An 18,613-nucleotide genomic window follows, 5' to 3' on the forward strand; every position below is an offset into this window, starting at 1 on the left:
TTTAGGTGAACAGAGATTTATTTGCAGCAGTGAACTGTTTGCTGCTGTAAGCTGGACTAACAGTCTGTTTTTATTCTTTTGAAACTTTCCCTAATCCACACTCACACAGTATCAGAGTAATATTGAAGTTTCAGTTCGTGGGACAGTGGGGCTCCCAGCCGACATGTCATCCTGCCGCAGACTGAAATACTCCTGACTGCTGGATTTGTTCCCAGCTTGAAAGACGGGAAACCAGAGAAACCCAGCGTCTCCTTTTCTCTTGTACATATAGTTCTTGTTTAACTCATTCTTCTGGGTCACAGAAAGAAATGGAGTCTTGTAATTAAGGACGTTTATGCAGTGTCTTTTTTTTTTTTCTAATGCTAGAAAACATTAAAGCAATGCTCTAAAACCATATTCAAGCTGAAAATGAATAATTCTATTAAAATACTTTATATTGCTTGACTTGATGCTTAAAGTGATTTTATCTCCCTCTTCAACTTTCATTTCATTTCAGGCTGGTACGAAAGAAAAGCAAGACTGTGGGGACTGTGATCCCTAATTTACACACACACATTTCATTCACTTTGGTACAGAATTTCAGAATTAGAAACTAGAGCAGACAGTAGTCGTACCATTATTTCAGATTTTCTGGAAACAACTGTGGTGAGTGAAACCAACAGCTGGCAGCGTTCCCTTTTTGGACGCCAACTGGTGCAAAGCTGTCACCATCTGCACCCATTTATTGAGGAAGTTAAACATCTCTTTTCTCACTTTCCCTTTTGAATTAGAAAGGAGATGAGTAGCTTTGGGCAAGGAAGAAATGACAAAAAAGTGTAATTACATTTAAAAAAAAAAAAAAAAAGTAAAAATAGCGACTTGATTTTTTATATCGTGATAATCCTCTTTGTTGGTGTTGGTTTATTCTGCTAAAAGTGTTATTTTAGGAGCTGTTTTACTATGGAAGTGAATGGAGAGATACAGATCCAGTGTTGTGGATTAGCAGCCCAGGGGAGCACAGAGCATGTGGACTCTCATGTCACGTCCAGAGGGGTTGTACGCAGAATTGGTCAGATTCTGCAAAAGTGAAGACAAACATCTGCCAGGAAGAATCTGGGATGAATTAACAGCTTTGGTAATTTTACATGACATGAAGATGCAGAGGGATGAGGACGCTGCTGAACCCCTTATCCCAGATTCCAAGAGCGGCGAGAAAAAAAAACGATAGAAAGTCTCGAGGTCACACCCAGCAACAATTTACAAATCCACCATGTCCCGGTAACACATGCAGGGTCCCGGGACACTGGGCCAGAGAGGGCAGCACCAGGCCACAGAGCATAATCCAGTCAGGATTACACTCCATATCCACAGCAGGGAGGCGCTCTGACACACACAGGGCAGACAGGCCAGGGAGATGCTTTCCTGCCTGGCCTTCCAGAATATTAAGAATGTTAGAACAGCCATATTGATTGTTGATTAATATATTTCTTGATCAGTCAAATAATCATTCCATGTTTAAAGTGTAAAAAATGAGCCACAATTTTTCATGGCACGTCAGCAGCAGAGCCCAAAGTTATATCAAATTCTGACCGGCAATGTGGGAAAATAACACAATAACATAATTTAATACAATATACAGCGAGGAAACTCATTGTCAAGAAAATAAAGCGCAGTGTATTATTAACATGCCAGCAATATTTTACTCAGGGCAGAGAATAAAGTCTGAAGTTATATTTAAATATATCCTGTAAATATGGGTCTGTCTAAATATGTTCACTATGTTGTTAAAATAAGCGTGTGTAGGCTAACTAGTGTGTAAACAGAATATATGTGTAAGCCAATCTAGTGCCCACATTTATCAGCACTGCATAATTGCAAATACTGTATGTGTGTAGACCATATGTGCAACAATTTCCAAACAGTGAGATTTCCAAACATCTATGTGCTTGAGTACAGAAGACAGGTCTGGCCAGGCTCCTGCACAGAACCTGGTGGTTGGAAAAGATAATTAATGCCATCTGGCCAAGACCATGAAAAAAGACAGGAACTGACTTTTCTCCACAATTAACATACATAGAGACAAAGAGACAAGTAAGTATTGTACCTTTCATAAAAAATGCACAGTGAGTTTTATTAAGTTTCGACTTCTTCCCACTCCTTTTTGAGCATAACTTCATTGTCTGTTGTTATTCATGTTGCTTTGTTTTATTGTTGTTCAAAATAAACTTTTCAAATCAAATCAAATCAAGTAAAATGACTGCTTGATTATCTTAGTATGTGTGTGGAAAGTCGGGGTGCAGGTAATTTAGTTTTACAGGTCAGCCATATAACAATCAACAGTAAGACTGTTTTGCCTGAAATGGCTCATCCTGCAGACAACACTTAACTTGCAGTACAACCTTGCTGACCTACAGCCCGTATCTCTATACTGAAGTTGTTCATTATACGGCGATTCAAGTCATAGTTACTTCTACATATTGGAAATGCATAAAAAACGTGCCAGTATTTTTTTTTTAAAATGATATTGTCTTCCGATTTGTGAAATCACCTGACAACTTATCCTTCCAGTTTGCATGGATTTCATCACTTTTGTTTTTTATTCACAATTTCCTACATCAAACTTACATTTGTTTCTTTAATCATTGCAGTTATAATTAAAACACGCACATTTCTGAGGAGAGCTCTTCCGTCTTTTCCCCTGGGACCTGAACGCAGCACCGGGTCCGACACACCACGCTGCCAACAGATCACAGTTAGCAAAACTTTTTAGTTTTTTACATGTTGTTTTTTCAGATGGTTTGTCGGGGGTCATGGTAAGGTTATCACACATTTGTCCCGTCACTTTAGTCACTGAAGTTATGGAACCAGATGATTGTCTTGTAATGAGAGAACACAGCGCCAGACTCCGTTAAAAAAATCTGCCAGTTCAAAAGTGTCTGGCTTACCCGATAAAAGATAAAAAATCTCATGAAATATCTCGAAAGATAATGATATATTGGGCGACAATTTTTATTTCGGTGTACATATAAATCCGTCAAGTTTTCTAGTTATCCCAACTATCAGATTTACACTTATATTTTAAATCCGTGAGCGTCCGCCAAAAGACACGTGTCAGGCAGTGGCGAGCTTTGGGAAAACACTTAGAAAAAATAAATTATAGTCACGAAAACTGCTTGTTGTTGGACTGTGTGTGTGCCGAATTTAAGATTGTCTCCTACAGACCCGAAAAAGTTCAAAAGTTGCTGTTTATATTGCACGCACCTTTGCTCATGTGACAAGAAACATTAATCTGACAGAAATCCGAATGGACTTTGGTGGATTTTCATAGCTATTGGGGTTCGAAATTAATCTATCAGATGTCATTTCATTTTAGGCCAATGTTTTTGGATTATCACGCCATAATATATATTTTTTTCCTTCCATCTAGAAATCATAAGAATGTCCACAGAGGAAAGGCAGGAGGCCAGCAGGTCACCAGGTGATGAAGGCAACACATTTTTAATCAAAGGGAGGATAAATATAGTTTTACAGAAGGAGTCAATTAACTTACGCAGCACCGAACAGACAGTGTGAAAGCAGACAGGTCAAATAAATTGCAAATGGAGATAATAAGCAGATGGCCTTTTGTGCTTTGATTACCAGAAAGTGATTATATAATTTAACATTAAATGTGGTTTTCTCAGACGGATTATCCAGCCACAACAATAAGAGGACATATCATGAAAGATGTACTGTCAAAAAATATTAACATATTGGATTTGCCAGAGCAGATTACATAGGTTTTCATTACCACAAAAATAAGAATTAACAACAACTCCTAACTTAAATGTTTACAAGCCACCTCTTATTTCATTGGGATTATGTATTTACTGGTAACCAGACTTTATTCCAGTTACTGTATCTAGCTCCTGCTGGTGCTTTGCTGGTGGAATAGATGTTTCTTGGTTTAACTTTGTACTGATTGCATTTTTAGTATTTTTAATGTCAGCATCTTCCAGTAAAGGTAATTAATTTCAGCATCTTGTGTGCTTCTCAGATGTAAAGATTCAAACACCAGAGGCCCCGCCACCCTGTGGCCCCACAGGTCTTTTGCAGCCCCCATCCTCTGTGTCTGTGGTGTCTATGGCTGACATCGTCCACGTCCCACCAAAACTCACCACCTGTGGCCAAGCCGTCCAACCAGCAGGTACACTCCCAAAGGTGACGAGCGCAGGGCCTCCACCCACGCCCCCTCCTGTTCTGGTGGTCGCTAAAGTGGGAACTCCAGGCCGAAGTGCCGGCGGGCAGCCACAGTTCACCAAGCTGCCTGTGACCCAGATCGCCCCCGTGTCCCGGACCCCGACCCCGGCCTCGGGACGGACTCTGGTGATAGCCGTACCGAGGACAACGGCTCCGCAGCCGGTTGCTGTGGCCCCCCGGCTGCCACAGACCACCACCCAGCAGCTCCCAGCCAATATCCAGATCCCATCAGGTGAGGCTAGGACTCTACCTTCTGTCTGGTCCTGATACATCAAGTACTTTCCTGTACTGAAGTAGAGGATGTCACCATGCCTGAAGGTGGTATTGACACCAATACCAGTGGAATTCAGGATGCACTGATGCCATTTTTTTTTTTTTTTTTTTTTTTTTTTCAACACTGATACCGATTACGACACTAAGTATAAACTGATACCAAGGCCCCTATTTCTGACGTGGTGCTCAAGGATTTTGGTGATGGATGTTGGTCCAAGGTAAAATTTCTGACATTATTTTCCATTGTAGCCTGATATTTGCCAGTATCAGTATCATGAAGGTCCATGTTTCATGAAGAGAGATTCCATTCATCACACATTGCTTTGGTGATCCAAATCCACACTAGCCTTTGGAAATCTGAAGCTTGAAGCTCTCCGTCCACAGCAGAGTTTTCATTAAGTTTTTGAAAAGTCGTCCGCCCACATCAACTCGCTGAAAACAGTCACATTTCTTTAACGGGCGTGTACAGAGCAACACTCGTGTTACTTCACCTGCCGTGTTGGTTGTTTGGGATGTAGCCAGGATAAAATGACAGTCAGACACTGTATCACCAAACCCTCAGTTTTCTCTGTTTTTTCTGTACACGATAATGTGAAAGCACCATTTTCACATTCATCCACTTGGGAAAGCGCTTTCAAATAGGCTTTGTTTGCTGTGGATAGAAACACCATTTTCATGTGGACAGAAAGGCAAAATGGAAAAATAAATATACATTTTCAGGTTTCTGTGGCTTAGTGCAGATTTAGTGAAGACCTAATCAGCAGACGGTCTTTCAGGTAATTGATTAGAGGAGCTTTATATGCAAATTTGTTGAGGGTTGATGGCCATAAGGGCCTTTTAGACTAAAAAGGCACAATAAGCACATAATTTGAAGGTCGAGTGTGTTTGGTTCCACTTGCTGGACTGACTCACAGATTATGTGCTTTTTGATTGAGTCTAAATGGTCCTCACTGACAGTTTTCCACAGTGCACCTTGAACTGGTTGCTGGTTTCATTCCTCCGTCTCAGTGGTTGTGGTTGTGACTGTGAGGCGGTGTGTTGTGGCAGGGATGGTGTTGATCCGCAGTGACAGCGGGCAGCTGATGCTGGTATCCCAGCAGGCTTTGGCTCAGGCCCAGCAGGCGCCAAGAGCCACCAGCACTCAAACACCCGGACTGCTCGCCCCTCAGGTGAGTGTGTGTGTGTGTGTGTGTGTGTGTGTGTTTAAATGTTCATGTCATAGCAGAGGATCTTATGTCTGCACCCTGGAAGTAACAACCTGTTGATTTTTTATGGAAACTTTAAACTGTGACCTCTGTTTGCTGCACTGTAAAAGGCATGAACTGTGATTTTTTTTTTTTCCCTTGCCACTATTCTTAATGTATTAATTTTTTTTTTCTTTTTTGGTTATTTATTTATTGGGTTATACTTTTGATTAACATTCGAGAGCCAGAAAAGTGACTTGAAAACGACTAACCAGTTCATGTAGAGCAGCAGTTACTATAAGAGGATGTGAACTATAAGCTTGAGAAACGAGCGCGTCAAGACTGCATATCAGAAAAAAAATGTTTTGAAATACAAAGAAAAATGTACCCAAATTCATACTACCTTTACAATATTTGGGGAAAAATACAACTGATGACATTTTTTTAGCATTCTAACCAAAACATGACCATGCCGGACTGTAAGTGGTGATGTAGCATTATGAATGGAGACCTGTGTGTGTATGTGTGTGTGTGTGTGTGTGCGTGTGCGTGTGTGTGTGTGTGTTAAACAGGTGCCTGCAACAGCTACATGTAAAAAGCCAGAGAAGCTGACGGTGGTCAGGTTGGCCGCCCCTCCAAGCCTCCAGCCGGCGCCACAGAAGCCTCCTGTGGTGAAGGTACCGCACCAGGCTGCATTCAGCTTTAATAAACAGCAGATAATGACTCCCGTTAGTCCGTCTGTCTGTCAGAAAAATATCTCAGAGACCCAGGAAGCCAGTTCAGGCAGCAGGTTTTAGAATTTGGAGATGATGTGTATTTCATCTTGCACAGAAAAAATATGTCCGTACATCCTTTTCTTTGACTGTTTTGTGGTTCCTTTAAAAACCCTTGTTGGAATGCCACTCTTTTGGGCCTCAGTAGCACAAAAACATTCTTTGCATTCAGTGTGAACGGTGTGGCAGTGCTTATAAGTCCTGCTCCTCTCTTGCCTAGCAGTCCGCAGTGCAGAAGTCAGCCTGCATCACTGTTCACTCGCTGGATAAAAGATGGAGCTCAGCTAAAATCACAAAAAGTTAAAAAGTAGATTGCTATTGCAGTTCAAAATCACAAGGTTATCTGTTATATTGCAGCAGAGCAGAACCAAAGGATGACAGTCATAAAAGGATGCATAGATTGTATTTCATTTTCATCTTTTTCAGTGAGTGAGTGTCTGATGTATGGTCCGAGCAGAGATTTGGGGTTGTGAAAAGTGATGTTTGTTCAGGTTGTTGGTGTAGCCCCCAAGCCTGCAGTCGTCCAGACAGTTAGCCAGCCTGGCACCCAGACAGGCGTTAAGGAGGGCAGCAAGCTGAAGGAGCCGCCACCCAAATTCAGTCAGGTGAGTTCGACCCTGAATTAGAATTTTATTTGACTAAGAAAACAAAATTACTCTTAAGAAAACTTAAAAAAAAAAAGACTTTAACTAGTAATTCGTAGTTGCAAACTGAGTCTACTCTGGGCTCTGAATTCCAATGTGGTTTTAGTTGTTTTGGGAATTTTTCTAAGAACAGTATATGTAGTATAAATATGTTGAAACAAGGCAGAATGAGGCAGATGAGCCCACTAGGATAATGAAAATGGCACTTGATTGGAGAAATTATGGAAACCAGTTGATCAGCGTTGGGAAACAAGTGGGATTATCTCATCCCACTGACAGATTTTTTTTCCTTGCTTGAAGAAAAACAAGATTTTTACACTGAAGATGAAGATAAATGACTTGTGATTAATTTTTTTTCCCCCTGCAACAACCCAATCCACCCACCGGGATGATTTAAAGTGTGATCTTTTCTTCTTGACTGTGTCTTTCCGTCCCTCCTGCAGGAAACCCTGGACAATGTGAAGAAGTGCAAGAACTTCCTGGTGACTCTGATCAAACTGGCCTCCAGCGACTCCCAGTCGGCTGATATGGCCAATAACGTCAGAGGGCTGGTCAGGAGTCTGCTGGTGCATTGCCATCACTAATCATTAAATTCATTATATACAAAAAAAAAAAAAATAATAATAATAACATTTTTCCTGCCTCTGCCACCACTGAAGAGGAATAGGCAGCAGGATAAAAGAGACCTGCAGATACTTTGTCTTTAATTTTCTCAATTTAGCGCCTTTTAAAAGCATTAAAATGTCTTCAGTCCAGTTACTAAAGGTCTTATTTTTTAGCCATGTAATGATAGGTTTCTCTGCACTGCATGTCCATTTTTACATCAATACAGAAACAATTAGTTGTTCAATATGCATCATTATCTGCTGCACAAAGAGTAGTTGAACATCGTGTCCCTTAATGTTAATGTCTTGGGGTCTTATTTTCATTTTGTGCACAACTACTGTTCGTCAGAAACTGATTTTTATTGGATTTGTGTTTTTAAATTCAGTTCCAGGCAGCATTCCAGAGGGTTTAAAAGTCTTTAATGTGGCTCTCAAACCTGTAGAGCCCCTGTGTTCAGTCCCGACTGTTGATTTTCACAGTTTTCTTTCTTTCCTCTGTGCAGGAAGGGAGCCTCGAACCAGAGGAGTTTACCGAACAACTTTACCGTGAATTAAAGTCGACTCCACAGCCCTTCCTGGTGCCGTTTCTCAAGGTGAACAGAGATCCAACAGCACGATCAGACAGAGCGAAACTTTGATTCTTATCACATCCTCAGGGTGTCTGCATGTCCAGGAAAAATCTGAAAATGTCTGAAATTATACTCTCAAAAGCTGGGGCCTTAAGGTGTCTCCATGACATCTAAAGAAACCATTTAAAGTCTTAATTTTGTATATAGAGGGGTTACAGATATTTTAGTTTCTTTGTGTGCCGTCACCTCAGTCATGTAAGTGAAACTCTCACAGGCATACAGATGTTAAAAGTTTTATTTTCCTTTTGAAAATCAGGTCTTAAAAAGATGATACTTGCAGCAGTGCCTGTTTAATTTTTTTTTTTTTTTTAGGTTTTATTAAATTAATTCAGACTTTGAATCAGTCTCTCTACGTCTAACACATGTGTGTCTAATCTTAATCATAAAACACAGGGTTAACGTAATATGACCCCCATCAGCTGTCATAAACACAGTCAGACGTCACGTCCTCAAACCGTCAAATGTCCTTTCTCTTCCCTTCTCTTTCCACTTCCCATGAAGCCAGTTTACCAGTTTCCCCTCGGTGATCAATAAACTGCTTCTGATTCAGATTCTGGAGAGTGTCACAACTTCCACAAAATGTTTTCAATCAGAAATAGGCCAGTTTCATTGAAGTTAGAATTTTGAATTATGCTGTCGAATTGTGTAAAGTCAGTCTTTTGTGTCATTTGGTGGTGTTAGTTATTAGTCTGTTTGAAAAAAATGTTTATTAAGAAAAAGAAATTTTAAAAAAACAGCCAGCATTGTCTCTTGGGTTTTGGTTTTTACGGTTGAATTGGCCAGAGATTCAGTCCCAGGCAACATTTCTCACGATTCGATTTAATCCGATTCTTCCATTGACTGGGATGTTTGTGAGTGTCAAGAATCGAGATCTTATGCTGAAGTGATTTTTCTTTTTTTTTTTTTTTCCTGTGCTTAAGATGGAGCCGTGAAACAATAATAATAACAGCCAAATAATTGGACAAAACTGATCTATGAACTCAACCCTGAAGGGTCTGTGCATCAGTGGAGTTGCAGGATGCTGCAGTCCCCTCACCCAGTTAACCTCTGTCTGTTTTTACAAAGTTGTAAGGCACATGTTTTTACATTTTATTTCTTCTGTTTCTTGTTCTTCTCTTGAGAATTTGACCACCTGCAACAGACCTAGTTTCCCTTCAGGGATCAATGAAGTATTTCTGATTCTGATTGTGATTTTAATCCTGAGGAGTTTGTGCCAGGCTTGCTGAGGTGTTAACATAACCTCTGCCTCCCAGAAAAGTCTCCCCGCGCTGCGACACCTCACCGTGGACGCCCAGTTCTTCGTCCAGCAGACGTCCACCCCCGGCAGCAAACCAGCCGCCCCGTCCGGCACCACCAAGCCCTCCGGCTCCCCCAGCCCAGGCCCGAGCCGGCAGCCCGCCCAGCTGGTAAACAGGTTTCATCTCACGTCACCTCCATCGAGAAGTCTGGTTTAAAAAAAAAAAAAAAAACTTGTTTACACTGCAGGTTTTTATTAATTAAAAACCCCCAGTGGAGCTGCATGTTGCATGTATATTTTATAGTGCAAAAACATTTAATTATCAATTCAGGGTACATCCAGTGGAGCCTCAGAGGCTTGTAGAAGCTAAAATAAGGAGCACTGAAGCCGTTCTGGTGGCCTCATACCTTACTGCACCTTACTCTTCATGTTGTCTTTTTCTGTTTTATTTCCAAATGTGTCACTCATCTGTTGGTTTTCAGTGTCACCGTATCAATTTGTTATTTTCTGCCCAAGGAAATCAGGTCAGCTGAGTCTTAAAACATACCTTTATCAGCCGGCCTTTCCTTTTTTAGTTTTAATTTTCTTTTCACTATCCTTAAATTGTCTTTTAATGGTTTTTATACTGCACATTGTTTTTTCAACCTGGTTTTATTGGTTTATGATTTGGTTTTATTTTATGCTTCCTTTGCAAACCACTTTTGGATTGTTCAGTTATAATGCAGAAACAAATGCCCTCACATGGTTTTTTCTCATTATGGCCGTTGCTGAGATTCAACCTGACATTGTTTGACTGCAGGGGAAACAGGGAAAGATGGAAACTGACTTGGTGGTTGTAGGCAGTGACACCTTTTGTAATTTCACAGTAGAAACTCCAGAATCATCAGCGATTTGAGCCACTAGATGGAGTAGTAAGCCCTGATTTTCACCGAGAGACACTGAAACCAGCATGTGAGCAATGAAAGGTGGCCGGTTCATCCTCCACGTGAGAAGGGCCTTGATTTACAGATGAAAAAAGTTCATTTGGTGCTGAATTCCTCTTTGGATTCCAGGTGTTCCAGCAGCCGAGAGGAGTGACTTTAAGACCTGCAGCGATGAGCTCAGCCCAGTCCCGAATATTCACATCTAAAACCGCCAGAGGCACAACCAGACACATGGTGATCCAGTCAGGTCAGCAGTACACGGCTCACCAGGGCATGAAACTAACCTCTATGTTAACCTTAAACAATGGCACTGCAAAAATCTCTATCTTAAAAAAGTTATTTAGTGTCATCTTCAGCGTTAAAATCTTCTTGGTCCTCAAATAAGGTAAAAAATCTGCCACTGGGATGAGATATCTGCCTTGTTCTGCCTTGATTCAACATATTTCTACTTGTTCCCAGAAAAAAAGTCAGATTTTTTTTCACTTATTTGAAGAAAAACAAGATTTTTGTAAGTATGAGACTAAATGATTATGATGACTAGGAACATTTTTTTGCAGTGATTGCTAGACTTTGTGTTCTAAAGTAGGTTCTGATTTAAAAAAGACAGAACACAGGCCAGTAAATGGAGAAGCTTACCCGCCAATGTCAGAATTCAGCAACATCTGCCATTAACTGATTGTTAAATCCCCACTGATACAAATTTAATCTGTGTGAAATTAAAACTGCGACTGCAAACAAAGCTCTACCCTCCAGATAACCTCTGTGGTGTGCTGCTCTTGCTCTGACAGGAAGTTTTGCTTTGAAGCGGCCTCTCGACCCACCTCCCTCCGCCACATTTCCACTCAAGAACAGTTCAGGATCCTACAAGTAAAACACTTGGCCTTTTATCAGAGTTTAAGGCAATTTCACGTCAAGTGGGCTGAGGAGTTTATCTACTCCTGTTAGTGAGCTGAACTCACTAACATGAACTCCTGCACAGGGCTGAGCTGGTTAGCTGTGTGTGTGTGTGTGTGTGTGTGTGTGTGTGTGGCTTTCCCCCCCACAGAGAGGACGATGACATTAACGATGTGACCTTCATGGCTGGAGTGAACCTCCGAGAGGAGAACGCTCGGATCCTCACCTCCGTGGTCGGCTCGGTGGTGCAGTCGTGTCAGGATCAGCTCTTCCTGTCGCCCAGCCCGCTGCTCAGCCGCATCCTGCACACAGGTACAGAGTCAGGCCGGAGTCAGGCCGGAGTCAGGCCAGAGTCAGGCCGGAGTCAGGCCGGAGTCAGGCCAGAGTCAGGCCAGAGTCAGGCCAGAGTCAGGCCGCACTTAGACCGGAGTCGGGTCAGAGTCAGGCCACACTTAGACCGGAGTCAGACCAGAGTCGGGCCAGAGTCAGGCCAGGGTCAGGCCAGAGTCAGGCCAGAGTCGGGCCAGAGTCGGGCCAGAGTCGGGCCAGAGTCGGGCCAGAGTCGGGCCAGAGTCAGGCCACACTTAGACCGGAGTCGGGCCAGAGTCGGGCCAGAGTCAGGCCACACTTAGACCGGAGTCGGGCCAGAGTCGGGCCGGAGTCAGGCCACACTTAGACCGGAGTCAGGCCAGAGTCGGGCCAGAGTCAGGCCAGGGTCAGGCCACACTTAGACCGGAGTCGGGCCGGAGTCAGGCCACACTTTAGAGTTCTCATCGGGCCTGAAAATTAAGACCCGACCCGACCCGGGCCTGACTGGGCCAGCCCGAGGCCCGACCCGACCCGACTAATTAGCCGAACTTTAGGCCCGACAGCCCGATAAAGCCCGAAAAAAAAATCGGCAAATTCGCCATTAGTATTTAGCAGAGCCGGTCGGCCGCGGCACCGGGGCACCATCAGTCGGTATCAGGCGAGCCGGCCGCGGCACCGGCCAGCATGAGGCAGCTCACCTGTCAGATCCGGCAGACCTGACGGGTGGGCGCGGTACCGGACGGTGCCGCGGCCGGCCCGCCTGATGCCGACTGATGGTGCCGCGGCATGTGCGGGTCAATACGGTAGTCTAGAAAACTGGAGATTTTTTTTTTTCTCGTGCGCCCCCAAGTAGATTGCGCCCTGGGCAGTTGCACTGCCCATAACAAAAACCGTCCCTGCTGCCGAGTCTGCCAGCACAGCGGGATACTGCTGCAACTCTCTCTCACTTGTTTGCGCTGCGCACGCACGGCTGGCTCCAAATCCAATCCAGTCTCTCACTCTCTCCACCAGTCACATAAAAATGAAACGTCATAATCAATAACAGAACACAGAATTCTATTTTTTTATTTAAAAAAAAAAAAAAAAAAAAAAAATCCCCCACAGAACCCGAAGCCCGACCCGACCCGCCCAATTCACGTAAATTTTAGGCCTGACCCGACCCGAAAATGTCGGGTCGGGTCGGGTCGGGTCGGGTCGGGTTCGGGCAGAATATGAGAACTCTACCACACTTAGACCAGAGTCGGGCCAGAGTCGGGCCAGAGTCAGGCCAGAGTCAGGCCAGAGTCAGGCCACACTTAGACCAGAGTCAGGCCAGAGTCGGGCCAGAGTCAGGCCAGAGTCAGGCCACACTTAGACCAGAGTCGGGCCAGAGTCGGGCCAGAGTCAGGCCAGAGTCAGGCCGCACTTAGACCGGAGTCGGGCCAGAGTCAGGCCGGAGTCAGGCCAGAGTCAGGCCACACTTAGACCGGAGTCGGGCCAGAGTCAGGCCACACTTAGACCGGAGTCACACCAGAGTTGGGCCAGAGTCAGGCCAGGGTCAGGCCAGAGTCAGGCCAGAGTCAGGCCAGAGTCGGGCCAGAGTCAGGCCAGAGTCGGGCCAGAGTCGGGCCAGAGTCGGGCCAGAGTCGGGCCAGAGTCAGGCCACACTTAGACCGGAGTCGGGCCAGAGTCGGGCCAGAGTCAGGCCACACTTAGACCGGAGTCGGGCCAGAGTCGGGCCGGAGTCAGGCCACACTTAGACCGGAGTCAGGCCAGAGTCGGGCCAGAGTCAGGCCAGGGTCAGGCCACACTTTAGAATTCTCATCGGGCCTGAAAATTAAGACCCGACCCGACCCGGGCCTGACTGGGCCAGCCCGAGGCCCGACCCGACCCGACTAATTAGCCGAACTTTAGGCCCGACAGCCCGATAAAGCCCGAAAAAAAAATCGGCAAATTCGCCATTAGTATTTAGCAGAGCCGGTCGGCCGCGGCACCGGGGCACCATCAGTCGGTATCAGGCGAGCCGGCCGCGGCACCGGCCAGCATGAGGCAGCTCACCTGTCAGATCCGGCAGACCTGACGGGTGGGCGCGGTACCGGACGGTGCCGCGGCCGGCCCGCCTGATGCCGACTGATGGTGCCGCGGCATGTGCGGGTCAATACGGTAGTCTAGAAAACTGGAGATTTTTTTTTTTCTCGTGCGCCCCCAAGTAGATTGCGCCCTGGGCAGTTGCACTGCCCATAACAAAAACCGTCCCTGCTGCCGAGTCTGCCAGCACAGCGGGATACTGCTGCAACTCTCTCTCACTTGTTTGCGCTGCGCACGCACGGCTGGCTCCAAATCCAATCCAGTCTCTCACTCTCTCCACCAGTCACATAAAAATGAAACGTCATAATCAATAACAGAACACAGAATTCTATTTTTTTATTTAAAAAAAAAAAAAAAAAAAAAAAAAATCCCCCACAGAACCCGAAGCCCGACCCGACCCGCCCAATTCATGTAAATTTTAGGCCTGACCCGACCCGAAAATGTCGGGTCGGGTCGGGTCGGGTTCGGGCAGAATATGAGAACTCTACCACACTTAGACCAGAGTCGGGCCAGAGTCGGGCCAGAGTCAGGCCAGAGTCAGGCCACACTTAGACCAGAGTCAGGCCACACTTAGACCAGAGTCAGGCCAGAGTCGGGCCAGAGTCAGGCCAGAGTCGGGCCAGAGTCAGGCCAGAGTCAGGCCGCACTTAGACCGGAGTCGGGCCAGAGTCAGGCCGGAGTCAGGCCAGAGTCAGGCCACACTTAGACCGGAGTCGGGCCAGAGTCAGGCCGGAGTCAGGCCACACTTAGACCGGAGTCAGGCCAGAGTCAGGCCAGAGTCAGGCCAGAGTCGGGCCAGAGTCGGGCCAGAGTCAGGCCAGAGTCAGGCCAGAGTCAGGCCACACTTAGACCGGAGTCGGGCCAGAGTCAGGCCAGAGTCGGGCCAGAGTCGGGCCAGAGTCGGGCCAGAGTCAGGCCAGAGTCAGGCCAGAGTCAGGCCAGAGTCAGGCCAGAGTCAGGCCACACTTAGACCGGAGTCGGGCCAGAGTCAGGCCGGAGTCAGGCCACACTTAGACCGGAGTCAGGCCAGAGTCAGGCCGCACTTAGACCGGAGTCAGGCCAGAGTCAGGCCACACTTAGACCAGAGTCGGGCCAGAGTCAGGCCGGAGTCAGGCCGGAGTCAGGCCACACTTAGACCGGAGTCGGGCCAGAGTCAGGCCACACTTAGACCGGAGTCGGGCCAGAGTCGGGCCAGAGTCGGGCCATAGTCAGGCCACACTTAGACCAGAGTAAGAAAAGAGGATAATTTTTAAAAAATTACCATGAATTATTAAAATCGAATCGCAAAACTTCCAGTTCAGTACTTGAGATAGTATTGAACTGGGAGATAAACGTATCATATAAACATATCATCCCAGTCTTATGGTACTGAAAACATTTATAGTTCTCTGCTGGGTGAAGAGTAAAGCAGGCAAACTATTTTAATGTCAGTAACAATCATTACTGAAGCAAAGACGCCAGCTAAAGCCACAAAATCAGCATCTCGTTCGTCTGATGGGAACGAGTGAGCATTCAGTCCACAGTAACGCTGCTGTAGGTTACCCTGCTGATGCTAATGGTGGATTTTAAGAATGAAGATGAATGTGTTGTAAGTCAAAGTAAGTAAAATTTATTTGTTTAGTGCTTTTCACAGACATCGGTCACTAAGTGCTTTACAGCGGCATTGGACAACATAGAGAGAATATTAAAAAATTAAGTCACCTGAGGCACAGATAAAAAATGCATGACTTTTGAGCGCAGCACTGCCCCCCAGTGGATCTGCCTGTGCATGAAGCCACTGTCCTGTCAGTGGAGGATCTGCTTGTCCTGACCGTCTCCTGACAGCTGCAGAAAAAGTTGCAGAAAAAGTTTTGCGTGATGCAGCCTGGCAACAAACAGCCACACAGACGGAAGTCATGATGGCAGATTTGTGATCAGGCAGCGGCGATTTGCAGAACACAACAGCTGGTTAAAGTTAGCTGCCATGGTGTTTCATCTGGACATGAAATCAGGAACAAAATAAGTGCACCACCGTTAACTGAAATGATCCAGGATGTGAGAAAAAAGTCGAAGCTCAAAGCTGAACTTCAACGGCAGTGACAGAATCTCGATAATCGGCTGTTTCTTGAAGCAGTGCACTGTGGGACTTAACTCATCTCCTGAAGTTGTTCTTGTGCTTTTTTTTTTTTTTTAACTTTTTTTTTTTTTTTGTCAGTGAGTCTGACTTATTTCAAGGCAGTTGCTCTTTGTTTGCACAGATGATTCAGCGGGGAGAGTTGCATGCCCATCCAAATGCTCACATGGGCTTGATGGCAACATGAAGGAGAATTTTATTTTTACTTCTTGATCCTGGCAGGGCAGATTTGCTCAGCGTGAGTTTATTTAGAAGCTCAGCAGAGACTCCTCTTTGAGGAGCGATGCTGCTGACGGTGTGGTGGCTGTGTGTGTCCCGTCAGGAGAGCCTCTGGGAGTGACTGATGTCGGCCCAGACGTCGTCGCTCTGGTTTCTCACGCCACCCAGGAGTGTCTGCGAGGGCTGCTGCACAAACTCAGCACCATGGCCGAGCATCGCAAGGCAGCACTGAAGGTACAACACACACACACACACACCCAGTGGAGAGCAGAGATGGTCTATGCAGGGTGATTCCACCTATAAGAATAAAACAGTAAAATAACAGCAGCCAATAGGACTATAAAATCAGCCCTCTGAATGATTTTTTTTTAGTTCGAACACATTCATCATGTCTTCCTTTTCACTAACAATACGTTTTTGTTTCTTTTGGTCAGGCTTTGGTAAAGGTAAATAACATCCCTTAACTTACGTCTGACCAAAAGAAGCAAAAATGTATTGTCAGATTTTTTTTTTTTTTTTTTTTTTTTACTGCTTTAGTGAAAATGAGCAGATGCCGATGAAGAAGATCCACATTTCCTTCTGCTTACATGAATGAAATCTGGAACCAATAAAAATTTTCATTTTTTTTCCTCTGGTCATTAAACCAGTCAATACCATATCGCCTTAATACTAGTGGAAATTTTCTGAAACTGGCATCACTTTACAACTGTGGATTTCTTGTCAGCTTGTAATTCTGTCTTCATTCTAAATATTCAGGAACAGTCCACTTACTGATCAATATTTGGAATCAAATGAAGTGATCGTTTTCTAGCATTTAGCCCCACTGACCGCCATATATTCTGCTCTGTGTAGCAAGTTTTTGACACTGCCCCCGATGGACAAAAGGCTGTACTGCATCTTTTTTTTTTGTCTCATCACACTGTGGCTGTGGCTCAGTATTCTCTCTCTCTCTATAGACTTAATCCATTTTTGTTCACTCGGATCCGACACATCAGATACTGCAGGCCGTGTTGCTTTTATGTTCTCAAAATGGCATACACCTGAGCACTGAGAAAACAAGTCTGAGGAAAACTTCACATTCTTGTTTGTTTGTGTGTGTGTGTGTGTGTGTGTGTGTGTGTCGTCAGGAGGACCTGTGGCACACAGCAGTGAGTGATGTTCGCTCTCAGCTTCGCTTCCTGGAGGACGTGGAGGCTGTGAAGAAGAGGAGGAGAGATGAAGAGGAGAGAGAGCGGTTGCTGCGCCTGGCCAGGGTAAACTAACACCGGGACGACATGAGAAACGCTCCGACTTTATCCGCCGTTTGCCTCTTTGAGAAACAAGGACATTTCACCAACTCTTTAATGAGCTGGTCGATTTGTCTTTTGAATATTAACGTTTCTCCTCTCTCAGTTTTCATCGTGCACTGTTGGGAGGGATTGGCCTGATAATGAGAGTTTCAGGCTACATTTGATCCAAAACCTGACCTTGATTATATTTCCACATTTCAGTTCCTTTTTGTTTCCTCCTGTCTCTGTTTGCTCACTCACTCGACATCTGTTTGTTCTGGCTTCACAGAGTCGCTCTCACACCGAGGATCCTCTGCAGCAGCAGCTGAAGCAACGGGCCAAAGAGGTGTGCACGTGTGTGTCTTTTCATTTAGTGCGCCAGGCTTTTCTTTTTTTTTTTTTTTTTTCTCAGGTTGGCACAAGCTCCAAAACAGCGTTGAAACTGTGTAGAAATGTGATTTTCTATTTCGTTTGTCCTGGTGAAATTGTCCTGGTGTTTACTCCATTTGATACTAAAACTCCCATTGAAACAAACACCAATAAAAGGTTTTGGGTAGCAGCTACACAGTCCGAGCTCTCCCCACCTCCCACAGTCAAGTTGGCTAATGGTGGATTCATATTTGCTGTCTATGGTGGTAAAAACCCTCCTTTACACCTGGTGTTGCCTTTCAGGTGATCGGACGGTAGTCAGATAGCACTTGATCACATAAAAATACACGTGTTGTGACGGATTTCTTATTGGAGGACAAGCCTGACAATTTGCTTGTACTATTTTGTTGATTAGTCACAGTCAGAAAATAAAAAGAAACCTTCACTCCAAAAACCCAACACAAAGGATGTTTCAGTATAAAACTCAACAACCCAACAAGGAATACACTGGTAAGAGGGAATCAAGGAAACCAACACATTTTGTTCCAAACAGAGAAATAAATATATTTACAAAATACAACAAAAAATGCAACTCAAGGTGGTTTTTTTTTTCACAAGAAATTATAAGGCTTTTCAGTCCTTTCTTTTTGATTTGAAATTGTTTTTAGTCCTTTTCACAAAAAAATAATTCACTCCACAAAAAGTTAGATTCAGTCCTTTTTTCCCCACAAAATAAACAAAGGTTTTATCAGTCCACTTCTGTTCAACCAAGAATTCCTTCAACAAAAATATTTCATTTTTCACCAAAAACCACCAAAATAAAAAAAACCACAACAAAAAAAAACTCTCTTCCTTCCCTATTAATGCACCCAAGATGCATTAATAAAG

General features: G+C 44.6%; 1 protein-coding gene across 4 annotated transcripts in view; it reads left to right on the forward strand.

The window, feature by feature from the left end:
• Positions 1-2,627: 2,627 nt before the first annotated feature.
• LOC115358033 (transcription initiation factor TFIID subunit 4B-like) overlaps positions 2,628-18,613 on the forward strand; it is a 33,425-nt gene continuing 17,439 nt past the window's right edge. The window contains exons 1-15 of one of the 4 annotated variants that reach the window (XM_030049810.1): positions 2,628-2,731; positions 3,407-3,457; positions 4,016-4,450; positions 5,539-5,660; positions 6,248-6,352; positions 6,940-7,053; positions 7,536-7,658; positions 8,201-8,290; positions 9,580-9,732; positions 10,616-10,733; positions 11,275-11,353; positions 11,532-11,692; positions 16,192-16,322; positions 17,216-17,341; positions 17,646-17,702. In XM_030049810.1, the coding sequence (XP_029905670.1) occupies positions 3,418-3,457; positions 4,016-4,450; positions 5,539-5,660; positions 6,248-6,352; positions 6,940-7,053; positions 7,536-7,658; positions 8,201-8,290; positions 9,580-9,732; positions 10,616-10,733; positions 11,275-11,353; positions 11,532-11,692; positions 16,192-16,322; positions 17,216-17,341; positions 17,646-17,702 (1,854 nt within the window). In that variant the 5' untranslated portion in view covers positions 2,628-2,731; positions 3,407-3,417. Of the gene's footprint in view, positions 2,793-3,406; positions 3,458-4,015; positions 4,451-5,538; positions 5,661-6,247; positions 6,353-6,939; positions 7,054-7,535; positions 7,659-8,200; positions 8,291-9,579; positions 9,733-10,615; positions 10,734-11,274; positions 11,354-11,531; positions 11,693-16,191; positions 16,323-17,215; positions 17,342-17,645; positions 17,703-18,613 lie in introns of all 4 variants that reach the window. The other 3 variants (XM_030049812.1, XM_030049811.1, XM_030049813.1) reach the window with 3 other exon arrangements.

This window comes from Myripristis murdjan, chromosome 4 (genome assembly GCF_902150065.1).
Source record: "Myripristis murdjan chromosome 4, fMyrMur1.1, whole genome shotgun sequence".
Taxonomy (NCBI): Eukaryota; Metazoa; Chordata; class Actinopteri; order Holocentriformes; family Holocentridae; genus Myripristis; species Myripristis murdjan.